The sequence below is a fragment of the Enoplosus armatus genome, chromosome 18 (genome assembly GCF_043641665.1).
Source record: "Enoplosus armatus isolate fEnoArm2 chromosome 18, fEnoArm2.hap1, whole genome shotgun sequence".
In the NCBI taxonomy this organism is placed as follows: domain Eukaryota; kingdom Metazoa; phylum Chordata; class Actinopteri; order Centrarchiformes; family Enoplosidae; genus Enoplosus; species Enoplosus armatus.
Window position 1 is genome coordinate 3,678,510 of NC_092197.1, and position 13,150 is coordinate 3,691,659.

At 41.3% G+C, this 13,150-nt stretch overlaps 1 protein-coding gene across 1 annotated transcript in view; it reads right to left on the reverse strand.

Annotated features, from left to right (window-relative positions):
* The window catches only part of mast4 (microtubule associated serine/threonine kinase family member 4), an 83,902-nt gene extending 71,066 nt beyond the window's left edge, over positions 1-12,836 (reverse strand). Inside the window, exon 1 of the mRNA XM_070924570.1 lies at positions 12,612-12,836. Coding sequence (XP_070780671.1) covers positions 12,612-12,836 — 225 coding nt within the window. The remainder of the gene's footprint in view (positions 1-12,611) is intronic.
* Positions 12,837-13,150: the final 314 nt, after the last annotated feature.

The following is a 13,150-nucleotide window of genomic DNA, read 5'->3' on the forward strand; positions in this document are numbered from 1 at the left end:
TGAATATTTAGTAAGGACTTATATCCATGTAGGGACTAGTTTGTGTGTCTCCAGGTGTTTAAAGGCAAACACATTCAAATTAATCACAATGAAATAAGGAGCGGACAGACTGTTATGTCATCTTAAAGTGAACGGATAATAACCAGGCGACGCCTCTATAAGCGGCTTAAGAGTTGTGCTGTGAAACAATCAGCGGTAAACTCCTGCATCATCCAGTCGCATTGTTTAGAAGCATCTGGCTCCAAACGAACTTTCTCAGGACAGGTTATTCTGACCTTAATGCCTAAACACGGTGGACCATAATGATACATGGAGGTTCGCAGTTGTATTAGGTGACTGCAGGGCCGCCATGCAAGGTTTCTACATCGCAAAGGAAGTTAGACGCATTTTATAGAAGTATTTCTACATGGACTTCAGCTTCCGTTGCGTTTCATCATCTTCTTTCCTTCAAGGCGGTTTAAGCGAATCGATGGGCGGTATTATCACGAAGGATTACTGCATACCTGTAACAATGACATAAGGCAATAGAAGTAATGTGTTTGGTTGTTTTACAGGCAGACCATATTAACTATCGCTGGCATATGACTTTCAACTCATATAAGGAAGTAAAGTAATCAGCAATGGCATCTTGTTATCTGTGTTCTGGGTCAAAGTCTGAAGTTTAGAGGCATGCAATATATTCTGGTTTGACATTTGCTTTTCCCTTGACTCTGCAAACATGGAATATCAATTAATCATTATTTTTTTGTGAAAAATAGGGCTAAAAATGCTTTCCTTTCTCCATCCCCTGGCAGAGACCATTGGGCATGTACTTACTGTCTGCTTAGAATAACAACTAAAGCAGCATAAAGCACAATCTGACGACCCAACACACAACAGACAAACTCCCCTCTATAAAGCCTTATAATCCTCGCAACCTTTTGCCTTCATCCTTCTGACTCGGATGAAGCAGCAAAACAGAAATTTGAGCCTGTGGCTGCCAAAGCTACAGCTTTTTTTTTTTTGCTTATCAGCCAATTATAAAATGATCATCTGGGTAATCAGTAAATCCGTATTTCCTGTTCCATCTGAATTTAAGTAAATTCTGTTAAATGTCTGTAGGTCCAGAGCATTTGCATTGACTTTCAGAGTGGGTGCCAGCCCTTTAAATGCCTACTCGATTACATGTAAAGCTCTGCAGCAAGCCAATTGCAGTTTGCTTACTGTGTGCACAGCGGGTAGCACACACACGTTGCAGTTTTGGCAGCAGCCAGTGCCCTTTCACCTACCATTCCTCGCTCCCTGCGGCACAGAGCCATGCAGAGCTCCTGAAAGCAAGATCAAACCTGACCTGCCCCTCCTGCCTCCATCCTCTCTTCCACCCTCAGCTTCACACAACAGTGGACAGTACCAACAATCCTTTGTTGTCAAAGCAAAGAACAGACAGCAAACAAGTGAAACAAAGAAGGTGGGCTGCACAACACACAAAGCCGGTTGTGTTTACCAACTAAAAGATGAGGCAACCTTAACCTGCATGGAATGTGTGACAACCAGAGACTTTATTCTATTGTGTTGTTTTCTAGTGTTTATTTGCTGTTACACAATTTCTATTGAGAGTATTGAATGTTATTCAATTTACAAAACAACCCTACCACCCTGACGTCCTGATGCTCCTGTACTCCACAATACCATGTTAAACACAATTTAGTTTCAAACTAAACAACCCCCCTCGCCCTTTTTAATATTTCCTGTCACTCAAAAATGTATAAAAAATAATGCATTACACTTTATTATACTAACCACCAATAGGGATACAGATTTTTGGTCTCTACCAACTCCTGAGGGAAATATCTGGCTCTCTAGCTGCTAAATGCTCCACTATGTTCACCAGCTAACTGCTGTCTGTCTGCTGTCTGGTGCCGAGCAGGTCGCGTACAGGACGTTTTTAGCTGCTGCAGCTTAAAACCACACTATGAGAGCGGATGAGAGTGAACCACAACCACAACCCTTCATCACAACGAGCGACTCCTTTCACACCGTCATCTGATGCATTGTTAAAATATCTATTGTAGTAGCTTTAATAACTACTGACTTCACATAACTTTGGGCTGCCGGTGATAAAAGGCTGTTAAAGAGTCAGTGGAAATGAGGAAAAGGGAAGATCCACGCACAAACAAAGAAAACAATGAAATAAAACTAAAAGTAAAGTTGATATAGTATGTAGAGTGTGAGCCAAAAGTCATCATACTGTACCCATCAAGCCAAGACTGTAAAGACTAAATAGATTGGACGTAGGGGAAAGACACTCGGCTCCAGAGAATAGACACTTCGTCTATACCGGTATATACACACAAGCATACACAGCTACCCAAACAAACCGACTAACAAAAGGACAGCGCAGCAGGAAGAGTTGTATATCCTACACAAGCAAATGCAAGGATGAAAGAGCAAAACAAGCAAGGCTGCACACAGGGACATTGTCCCCAAGGTCAAGTATTAAATACTCCAATAGTTCAAGGCAAGGAAAACTCTGTGGTGTTCACTGACAGACCTGGCTGTGCAAACAACTCAAGTGCGAGCACATAAACACCAATTTCAATGTTTTTCCTGCTACTCTTCTACAACAATATATCGAACATACTAAATAGGTACGCTTCACTAACCAGCATGGCTCTGCATTACAAAAGCTGAAGAGAGCTGAGTCATGATTTCCACATTAAAAAAATAAATCTAAAGCAGTCAGACAAAGAGAGAATTAGCAAAAACGTATTCACAGGATATTCATTCCCTTTGAAGGATTTGAGGGGAAGTGTTGTTTACCATTTCACTGAGATGGATGAAAGGGACCTTTCACAAGTGGGAACAAATTGTTTTTAATGTCTTTCATTGGTTGCTAAGACACAAGGAGTACGCATTTACAGTAAAACAGGAAGAGCGAGACCCCCATACATCAAGAGGCATCACACCTCACCCCTTTCCAGTCATCGCTCTCCCTGCCATTGTTTCTCTCTCGTATCACTTTCTAACCAACTACTGAGAATGACATCATCAAATCACACTTTCAACATGCATCTAAAACCATAAACTCAACTGAGCATCGTCGCAGAGAAATAGCTTCAAGAAGATCATCAAGACTTTCCCCCTCGATCAATTAGGTTTTTAATCGAGAAAACGTCGAGACCCTCAACATTAATGATAAAGACATGACAAAATCTGTGGCTTTCCATGTTGCTGCATTTAAAACGTTTTTTTCTAACCCTGTTTGGCTGCTTAGCTTAAAGCTGAAACTGTGTGTTTTCACACTCGGGTTATGAGTTTGGATGGACTTGCTGTGGTGTAAACTTCCCAAATCCAGTAGCTATCAGAGCTATCAGAGTTTAGACGCATCCAGGACTGGCTTCCACACAGCGATACTACTCAACGGATGCGCTATTTTTAACCTGTAAGCCCACAAACTAATGCAGTTAGCTAATGACATGCTTCTTGGCCTTAAAAGTAACGCTCTGTTACTACTGTAGGTAGTAAGCTTGTTGGCTGGGCCCACCTCCAAACTCTTTACATGCTGAGTATCACTCTCACTGCAGCCCCATGCACACTGCTTCAGCATGTGGAGAAAAAAAAAAAAACGGTTGCTAAGCTATGATTGGACAATCGCAGTTCGGAGGTGGGTCAGTTGGTCGAGGAAATGTTTAAGAGGAGGATTGTTGTTGTTGCTTCTGTAAACACTGAAAACTGAGACCGTTTTTAGGAGCCTACAAGACTCCTGAAACAAACACATGGTGTGATTTTATAACGCGATGGCTATAATGCTTTTGACAACTGGCCTCAATGACCTCTTGAGATAAAAGGAACATCGCTCTTTTTCTCAGGGTCAGCTGCAGTAAAGAAAACTATGTTCTGGCCGACCTCGTCACCCAACATCTGTCTTCTTCAACTCTCCCCGAATTCCTGCTGGCCTGAATCTTTCTTCCCTTGCTCTGAGGATCTCGGTGTTTACTCGTGAGGAAACCAGCACACTTAAAAGTCTCACGGCTCAAATTCCAACTAACTCTGCGAGATCAGAACTCTCCACATTTCAGTCACCCGATGGACACTTTACTTTTCTCCTTACACTGACGCTGTCCCTTCAAGAAGAAAACCTTCAGCTTGAGTATTTGACCTTTGTGCGCCGTCACAGGGGAATTCAGTTTCCTGTGTTGACGTGATCTAAAGTTAAGGTTCTTTCCCTCTTCACTGTCACGATGGACCATGTTAAGATCCATTATCTTTGGTGTGTAAAGAATTAAACCATGCATTATTTCCTCCACCATGGAAGTCATGTTTTGCCTTAAGAGACTTAATGTATGCATTCCATATAATCTGGTGAAGCGATAATCCTTAGGCCTGCAGGGAACAAGCAATTACATTTAGGTCATGATGTGCATCTGGGATTTCCACCATGAAAAATACTGGAAAAATACTGGAGTAATAAAGTCTCCAAAGAGCCGCGTGACGTCGTGACCGCTAGCCTCTGATCGAACCACGATTTGAGCCTAAATAGTTTTTTATTTCGGCAACATGGGAAAACAGGAATATTTTCAGGAAAGACTGAACGATCTTGCGGTTTTGTTTGCATTTGTCTTACTATTAGCCTACTGCTTGTTTGGCCTAATAATCTCCTTACTGGTACGAAACAGTTGTGGCTGGAAGTCAGTATAATACAGACTGGCATTACTAAGTTTGACTTGTTACATCACCTTCTTACTACTTATTTACTGCAGGCTGCATTTTAATTACAGCCTACCTACAACACCCCCCATATTTAGCATTTATAAGCACTTAATAAATGAATTATAACACACTATAATGTAATGGTAAGCAGATATAAGACAAGTGTCTACGGGTGCTGACAAACACATCTATAAACACATAATATCCGTTTACAGCTACATTATAGTGTCATGAACCAAAAATGAAATTATTATATACAACACTGATTGAGTCGGCCACTAGATTTGTTTCTTGGAACAAAGGATATCCGAATTTCAGGGATTAAACGTGAAATATTTTCTTTCTTTTGTCTCCTCGACACGCGATATAAACGTACTCTCTTCTCACAGCACAACCGAATTGAAACAGATGAACGAACATATGTTGACACACGTCACTCAGAAGGAAAACACAAAAAGCAAATCAATATCACTTCACGAAATATATTACAGGAACTTTAGATTCACCTTCCTAATCCAACCAACAGTGTCAGCTGCTGGAGTCTCTTACCTTGCTTCCCTCCGATGATGTACAATGACATACAGGTAAATTGCGACCTAGAGACATTTTGTTTGGGTACCAACAACTTTAAGCTCCCGTATCACTGCGAGCGCTCAGTCATCACAGACAGTGTCGATTAAACCCAGACGTGCACGCATACAAAAGGACAGGAAAGTCAAAAATCAAAAGAGGGATCCTGCAAAGACACAGTCCAGTGTAGAAGTGAAAAGAGTCTTAACCAGATTGTGGTAATCCTCTTAGCCACAAAGCATACACTGACACTGGATGTCCCTCTAATCACCCTGACTGGCTCCCTGCTTAAATAAATGGCTGCTTATTTAGAGGCACGCCACAGGAATAGAACCATTGCATAGAGAGGGAGAGTTAAACATTGTCAAACAGAAGCAAATATTGTTACACAAGCAAAGCACTGATGCAATGTGTGAAAGTTGCCCTTCTAACTTTAGGGAAGAGGCCCTCATAGAATAAACCAGTCAGATTGAGACAGACAGTAGGAAAGAGATGGAGACTGTCAAAAGCTTGATGTTTTAAAGTAGGAATTAAACTAAGAAAACCCATTCGAATTTGGTTATTTTAATCTTTGCGCATAAATCTCCAATCAAATCAGCAATCTCTTAGTCAAATCACAGAGTTCCCATAGTTTTTTCCCATTGCTGTGTGCCAGCCACAGCTCATCCTACAGTAAGGCTACACAATTTTACTCTACGTCTATTCTTGTCCCCAAAATAGTCAATGTCTCTAAAAAGTCCCAAGTCTGGATGCACTCTAAACACGATTTGTAAACCGATGAATGTGAGAGACTTGACTTGCTGCAGGGTGGTACAGTTGTAAACGGGGACTGACTTGTACAGTACAGTATGTTTATAGTCTATCTATTGCATAAGATGAGCAAACGCAGCCAAGATCAATGGCCACATTTGACCGTAAACCTGTTGACGACGTTCAGTGAGGCACTTTGGGACAACATAAAACTGGTCTGACCTTAACGGGGTAGTCAAAAGGGGGTTTAGTATTGCACTTCCATGACGATGGGAGAAACAGGAAAAACAAGAGGTCAAAATCGAAGCAGCAGAGGCCGAGATATCCTGACTTTTAGCCCCTAATACCCCTGGATCCTACACTTCCCATGATGCAACTTATTAGATCCTGTTTGTGCCCACATATTTAAAGTTACACGCCTCCAGTTGGCTTTGTGTTATAAAGTCTCATGCCCAAGCAGAGATACCGTTAAGGCCGTTAGACTTTGGAAAGCTTCTCCTGTTTTCATGGACTTAATCGTACTCCTCATGTCGCGTAAACTGAACTTCATGTGCAAGTTTGTTGGAGCCGTTTATTAACGATAAGCTGGAAGGTAGACCTTACATACGAGCGCACACATTTGTTCTCTTAACAATGTACCTCGATGAAAAAAACGATCAGATGTAATGTTCCAAACAGACATTTACAGTTATCCATTTGGCAGACGCTTTTGTACAAACGAGGAACAATACAAGCCTCAGTAGATCAAGGGGAATAGAATATAACATTTCATTAATCAGTACACGAAACAGCATGTTACCTATTTCAAATCAGGATGATGATTCATCGTAGCTGCTGCCATGAAAAACAATTCTAGAAAGAATCACTTCCGTTCTGGCTGCCTGATTCAACAACAACACATATTGGGAGTTCGGTGGTGTGGCTCAAAACGCAAAAGACACATCATTTACAATGATAGAAACAGCTGAAACGTTTCAGCACCGGCAGGAATGATGTAGAATTGAGCACCACGTGTGTTTACATTGAGCACACGGTGAGAGAAAGGTTAAGGCGGTGTTGTAAACTGTTTAAAAAACGTGTGAATCTAAAATTACTTCAATGCCCGCCTGTACTTCTGTTTCATAAAAACAATCTTTATCATGCAGGATCTCCAGACGCCGCCCCTTGTGTGCTAAAACACAGCCAGCTCAAATGAACGAGATAAATGAGCGCCCTGCTAACATAAACAGACAAACCCTTCTAGTTGTTTTAATCCTCCAGTTAATGCAGTTTGCCGAGCGCCAAGTGTCACACATGGTTAGTTCCCATTTGAACAAACTCATTACTCACTGCAGAGGAGCGTGCCAGTTTGTTCAAACCAAACTGCTCCGGAGGGAAGTGCTGAGAAAAACATTTCATTTAAGTAGCCCCGCATCTCTGTACGTGTTTGTTCTCTTCCCAGCCCTCTAATATTATTGATTTTGCTTCTGGGGAAGTCATTTGTTATGCGGCAGGTGCAACCCTGCTGTAAATGATCCGACTGCTCCACACAGTATGTCACTGAATCCATCGTTTGACAGCAGCTGCCTGCTAAAAGTGAATGCACGTGAAGTGAAGCGAAGTCAGTGTGACAAGTTCAATGTCATAGAAAGGAAATCACCTCGTTAATTAGCTTAACTTTATAGCATACACTCAGATTTAACCTTTGGTGGTAAACACTGACATATAATCCCCTTTTAAACATCCAGCAGTCACAGCGCAACACTATCATTCACTTGAGTCGTGTTTCTGTCCACCTGATGAATGTTAAGTCCAATATTCACTCTCTTGTATCTTTATTTATGGTCTTTTACCAACTCCTGAGGGAGATATCTGGCTCTTTAGCTGCTAAATGCTCCACCAGCTAGTCTTTAACTGTGTCTGTCTGCTGTTTTGTGGGACAGAGCTGAAGCTCACGATAAAGCCGAGGGGAGCTGCAGATCCAGGTGATAGTTAGAACTGTAATAACCTAACCCTTTAATAGGAGGGGGGGGCATTGACACATTTTCCATCTAACCTCACCACTGAGGAAGACGTTCAGTTGATGTTGGTGCTCGCTCGTGCGTACTGAAGATAATCCACCTGATTGTCAGGAAAACAACTACACAAACATCTGCAGTCATTATCAAGACTGAAAGAGTAAACCTGGCATGTGGGAAGAAGAGGAAAAGGTGTTCTCTTGAGAAATACGTTCACTGGTCTGTGCCAAAATGGCCGACCCACTTCAAAGTTTCATTACACATCACAACGTAGTGGGAACACTCAAAACATTGCTGAAATTTAAAGCTGAAATACACTTTAAGGGATCCTCAGTGGGAGGCAGCATATATAAATGCAAGAAACCCAAATAGTAAATGGTGGGTTTAAGCACAACACAACTGGCAACTCCCGAACTCTGCTTACACAACATGAGAGGTAGAGATGAGAAAAGTATGGAAACACAGGATTTATGATTATGAGGGGATGTAAAAGCAGCAGGACACATATAGACAAGGACTACAATGATTAACACACTGACAGATTGAGTACTTTGGCAAGCAAGCAAGCAATCTACAACTATTTATAATAGTCCTGCATGCAGTTAAAGCACGTCATGTTCAAACATGCATCAAGGGAGGACCAAAACAGTGCTTTTCTATGAAGCTTAGATGGTTATATGGTTATATTTAAGCACTTAGATTTAATCCTTCTCTGCTAAACTTAGCTGTAAGCAGAGCTAGAGCAAACTAGAGCTGCAGCGCTTAGTCAACTAATCGATTTAAAGAAGATGAATCTGCAACTACTCTGATAATCGATTAATTGTTTCAGTCAAAAATGCCATATATTCTCTGGTTCCAGCTTCTCAAGAATTGGGATCCGCTGCTTGTTTTTGTCATATATGCTCGTAAATATAAATACATTTTGGTTTTGGACAAAACGAGCACTTAGGGACATCATTTTGGGCTCTGGGAAGTTGTGATTTGTGACTTTTTTCCACTACTTTTTTGACCATTAAGCAATGATTCATTCACAGTTTCTGCAAGATCAAGTTAAGCTCTGAGTTGCCGTTATTCGTGAGGCAAACGAATGTGTGCTTGTAATGAAAGCTAGCTTATCTTAAGTTCCAGATGTAAACAGGACTGGATATCAAACCTCAGCAGAATACTGTTAGAGCGTCGGTACTTCACGCATCATTTCAGAAAGCAGAAACTTGCCTGTTTAATCAATCCAAAATGTAATTAAACCTTGGCGATACATTTCAAACCATAGCCAGAAATAAACATAGTTGTTTTTCATCTTTTTGTTCCATCTATGGATCTGCTGATTATTTTCTTGACTAATCAATCGTTTAGTCTACAAAACAGAGCTGCAATGAATTTGTCAATTTATCAATTAGTTGATTGACAATTAATAAATCCTTTTGAGTCGTGTTTTAAGCAAAAAAAAAAAATTTTCAGTGTTTCCAGCTTCTCCAAAGTGAATATTTGCTAGTTTCCTTACAGAGTCCAAATTTTGGGTTTTGTCCGACCAACAAAAACAAAAAAACAAAAAGATATTCAATTTGCTATGATATAAATGAATTAATTAATTAATTAATCCAGCGATTATTCAATTAATTGTTTCAGCTCCTTTAAACATCCACGAGCAACTGCTACTGACCCTCTTTACTAACTTGTAAACGAACCATAATTGATAGTCGCAGTTCACATCCAGTGTCCTTCAGCCAAAATCTGTTCATAAATCTGTACTGTCTGCTCCTCATTTGAATTCATTTCTGTTATTTTATCTTGACCATGTAAGAAAGGATTATGCGTGGGATAATCTCATCCTGACTGTAGATAATGTTCTGTGTCACTGCCCACCACACTGGACCGATTTAGATGTCTCGGGCGGACAAAGACGGAACGACGCTGAGATCTCGTGAAGATAGGCATCTAATAAACATTGTGGAAAACTCCATGAAGCGCCGCAGTAGTGAGCGTCTCGCTCCTTGAAACACTGCACGGGGCTAAGTTTGGAAAGGTGATGTCATGCGAGTTCTCAGAAGACTTTCCTTCTTTAACTCCACAGCAGCGAGGCATAGGTCAAAGGTCAGGGCTCCCTGATTAACCCTAAAGTGTTATCGCTGCAAGGCTGCTCTTTCACTAGCAGGTCACCTGACCTGCTTTGTGGTGTTTTGTCTATTTAGTTCAGTGTAACAGGTCAAATTACAACTCCTCACTGGTTTTAACTGAACTTTAAAGTGACTTTTCAAAAAGGGATCAGGAGAAAATGGCCTGGGCTTCATTCAACACATGCTGCTCTGGCTCTTACTTTTACAGCCAGTTTCATTTTTGGGAAATTAAACTACTTTAATTGTCCAAAAACGGGGGGGGGGGGGGGGGCATTGTATTTCAGTCAAATGTGTAGAATAGTTCATGAAATAAGAGACCAGTCCTTGCCTTTCGTCTGCGATATCTCAGCTCTATTAAGCTAATGGACTGTCAAACTGTTACTCAGCCAAACCAAATTAGTTAAGCACCATGACACCACCCCCCCGGGGGGGTATGTTCCAGAGGATGTCACTGCAGGCTGGAGAGTCTGATTTGCTTACAAATACTGATTTAAGAGTGTTCAATCCACAGCGTGGAGAAACAAATGACTATTAATGAAATTAGTCATATTCCAATTTTATTTTTTTCCTTGTACCCTCACATGAAATGTAAATCGGACCCTGTCTGCAGGTCTGTACATTTCCAAGCAATTATTACATTTTATTTGATTCATGACGGGGCATGTGTCATGCCAAAAAGTACAGATTAGCCATCTACAGCTGTACAGCCTTGGGACATTGCATCCAAGAAATCATGGAGGCAAAAAGCGTGGAGTAATAGACGGATAAGGTTGCACAATTTTCTGTGTTCTCCCATTGCTTGTGTTGGACTTTGTAAGGGATGACAGTCAGCCACACCTACAGCCTGAAGTCATGTAGCATAGATATTATGATTTAAAAGAAGGTTTATAGGTCAGGTAAGGGCTTGAAATGTTAAACACACCCTTTGCACTCATCAAGCCGCATGCGAGCCAGTCAAACCAGTCTGCACAACAGAAGCACCCACGAAAAGTGTTGTATAAATCAAAAGGCTGAGACATGAATTTTGTCTTCCTCATTTTCCCCATCTGTTTCCTGAACAAACACCACAACAACTGCACGCTCCTCTAAATGATTAGCCTCAGTTTGTGCCTCTCATTTATTATTAGAGCTAAACATCCGATTTTCCAAAAAATAAATAAGATAAGATCATTTAACAAACATTTACAGCTGTTATGAAGGTATTTCCAGAATTATTCTAATCATCTGGATGAAAAAACTTGCAAAAGTATTTCCTTATTCAGGTGGCCGCAAATTACATTTGTCTTTGCTCTTTTTGTAAAAAAAGGAAAATATTAGTGCATAGTTGTATAGTTAATTGCCAGTTTATTAGGTACACCTAACGTAAGTAAGTTTAATACAACAGCCCTGTAATAAATCCTGCCTTTGGAAAAGTTGTAATGTTCATGTTTTTGTTGAGGCGCTGATTTAACTTTATGGTTCGTTTTGTAGCTACAGTTTGCAGTGTTGTTGAAATCTGTTGTGTTTCACAGAGATGTGTTTATTGAGAGTTTACCTCTCAATAAGAAGCAATACAAATCAACTGCAGCCTCTAAAGTCGAATCGAGGCCTTTATGAAGGACCTTTGTATTAGACTGCGTTCGTTTTAGCCAGCTGGACCTAATAAACTAGCAACTGAGCGCAAAACAAATTTTGTATTCATGTTGTACAAACTGAGCAGCGGGCTACCACTTTGTTTGGATGAGGACAAAGGGGTTAAACGAGTTATGAATCTTGTTTTTCATGCAGCACAATGGAATATGTTTTTCCTGCAGATGGTTAGAAGAGTCTTTAGAGGAGGACTGCGGAAACACAACAGTAAGTGTTGTTAAACGGCGTTCTGGGTTTCTTAAAAAGATCGGCCAGGTGTTTATTTTTCAATAAATGTGGGCTAATACATGAGTAAAGTGGGGCCAAAGTTAGGGAATCAAAACACATAATAAGCAGTATAAGCAGTACACATACTGCAAACACTTGAGTCAAGTCAATTTTGTTTATATAGATCAATATCACACATTTACCTTTACAATCTGTACAGTATAAGACGCCCTCTGTCCTTAGACCCTCGCCCCCAAAAAATAGAGAAAAACTGGACTAGAGTCTGCGCCGAAAGCCTCGGAGCCTAAGATCCTGTCCAAGTTTCTGAAACCAGGACGTGATGTTCACATGCACAACACGGACTGAGCATATGAACACACTCAGGTCCTTTAGGGACTCCTCGAACCATCTGGATGAATCAAGACTGATTCATTCAAGGTGATGATTTAATAGATCTAATGTGGAGCCCTTTTTTTCCATCTAGTCGTAACAAACAAGACGAGTGAGACTTGTAAATGGAGTGAAGTCTGGATTATACTTCAGACTTCATGACGCGTGCAACCCGCCAAACATGGCCTCGCGAAGAAGCGGCTCGTGCACAAGCGTTGTGTTATAATTAAACGAGTTCAGAAGAGTTTGTCCCAAGTGTGTTTACCTTTTCGTCTTCGTCCTCGCTGTCCTCACTGTCCTCACCCCCCCGTGTCTCCTCTGTGTTTCCGTCCGCCTCTATTTCGTTGACGCTCTCAGAGTCCGAGTCCTCGCCTCCGGGGACTCGGACGTCCAGCACGGCGGTGGTGTCTTCTCCCTCGGACAAGGTGTTTGAACCTGACGACGACTGACTTTCGCTGCTTCCACGCGCCAGAAAACGTGTCTGCTCCATTTTTATCAACTAATATCACCAATTTAATCTAAGCAACAACAACAACAACAACAACAAAAAGAAAAATCAATGAAGTCAAAGCAAAACGTTGCTATTAATTAACCTGTCAACGCACCTGCCCGGTGAGCTCATTGTCGTTAGGAGTCGCGAGCCCGTAGAAGGACACCGCTTTCTGACTCGCGCAGAAACAAAAAGTCACGACGCTGTCGCGAGTCTGTGATATCGATATTAAAACATGTATCGATCCTGTTTGTTGAGGAGCTGGGCGTCAGGCTGAGGTCTCCCGCGCGGATAAAAGTTGCCTCTGCTCGTAG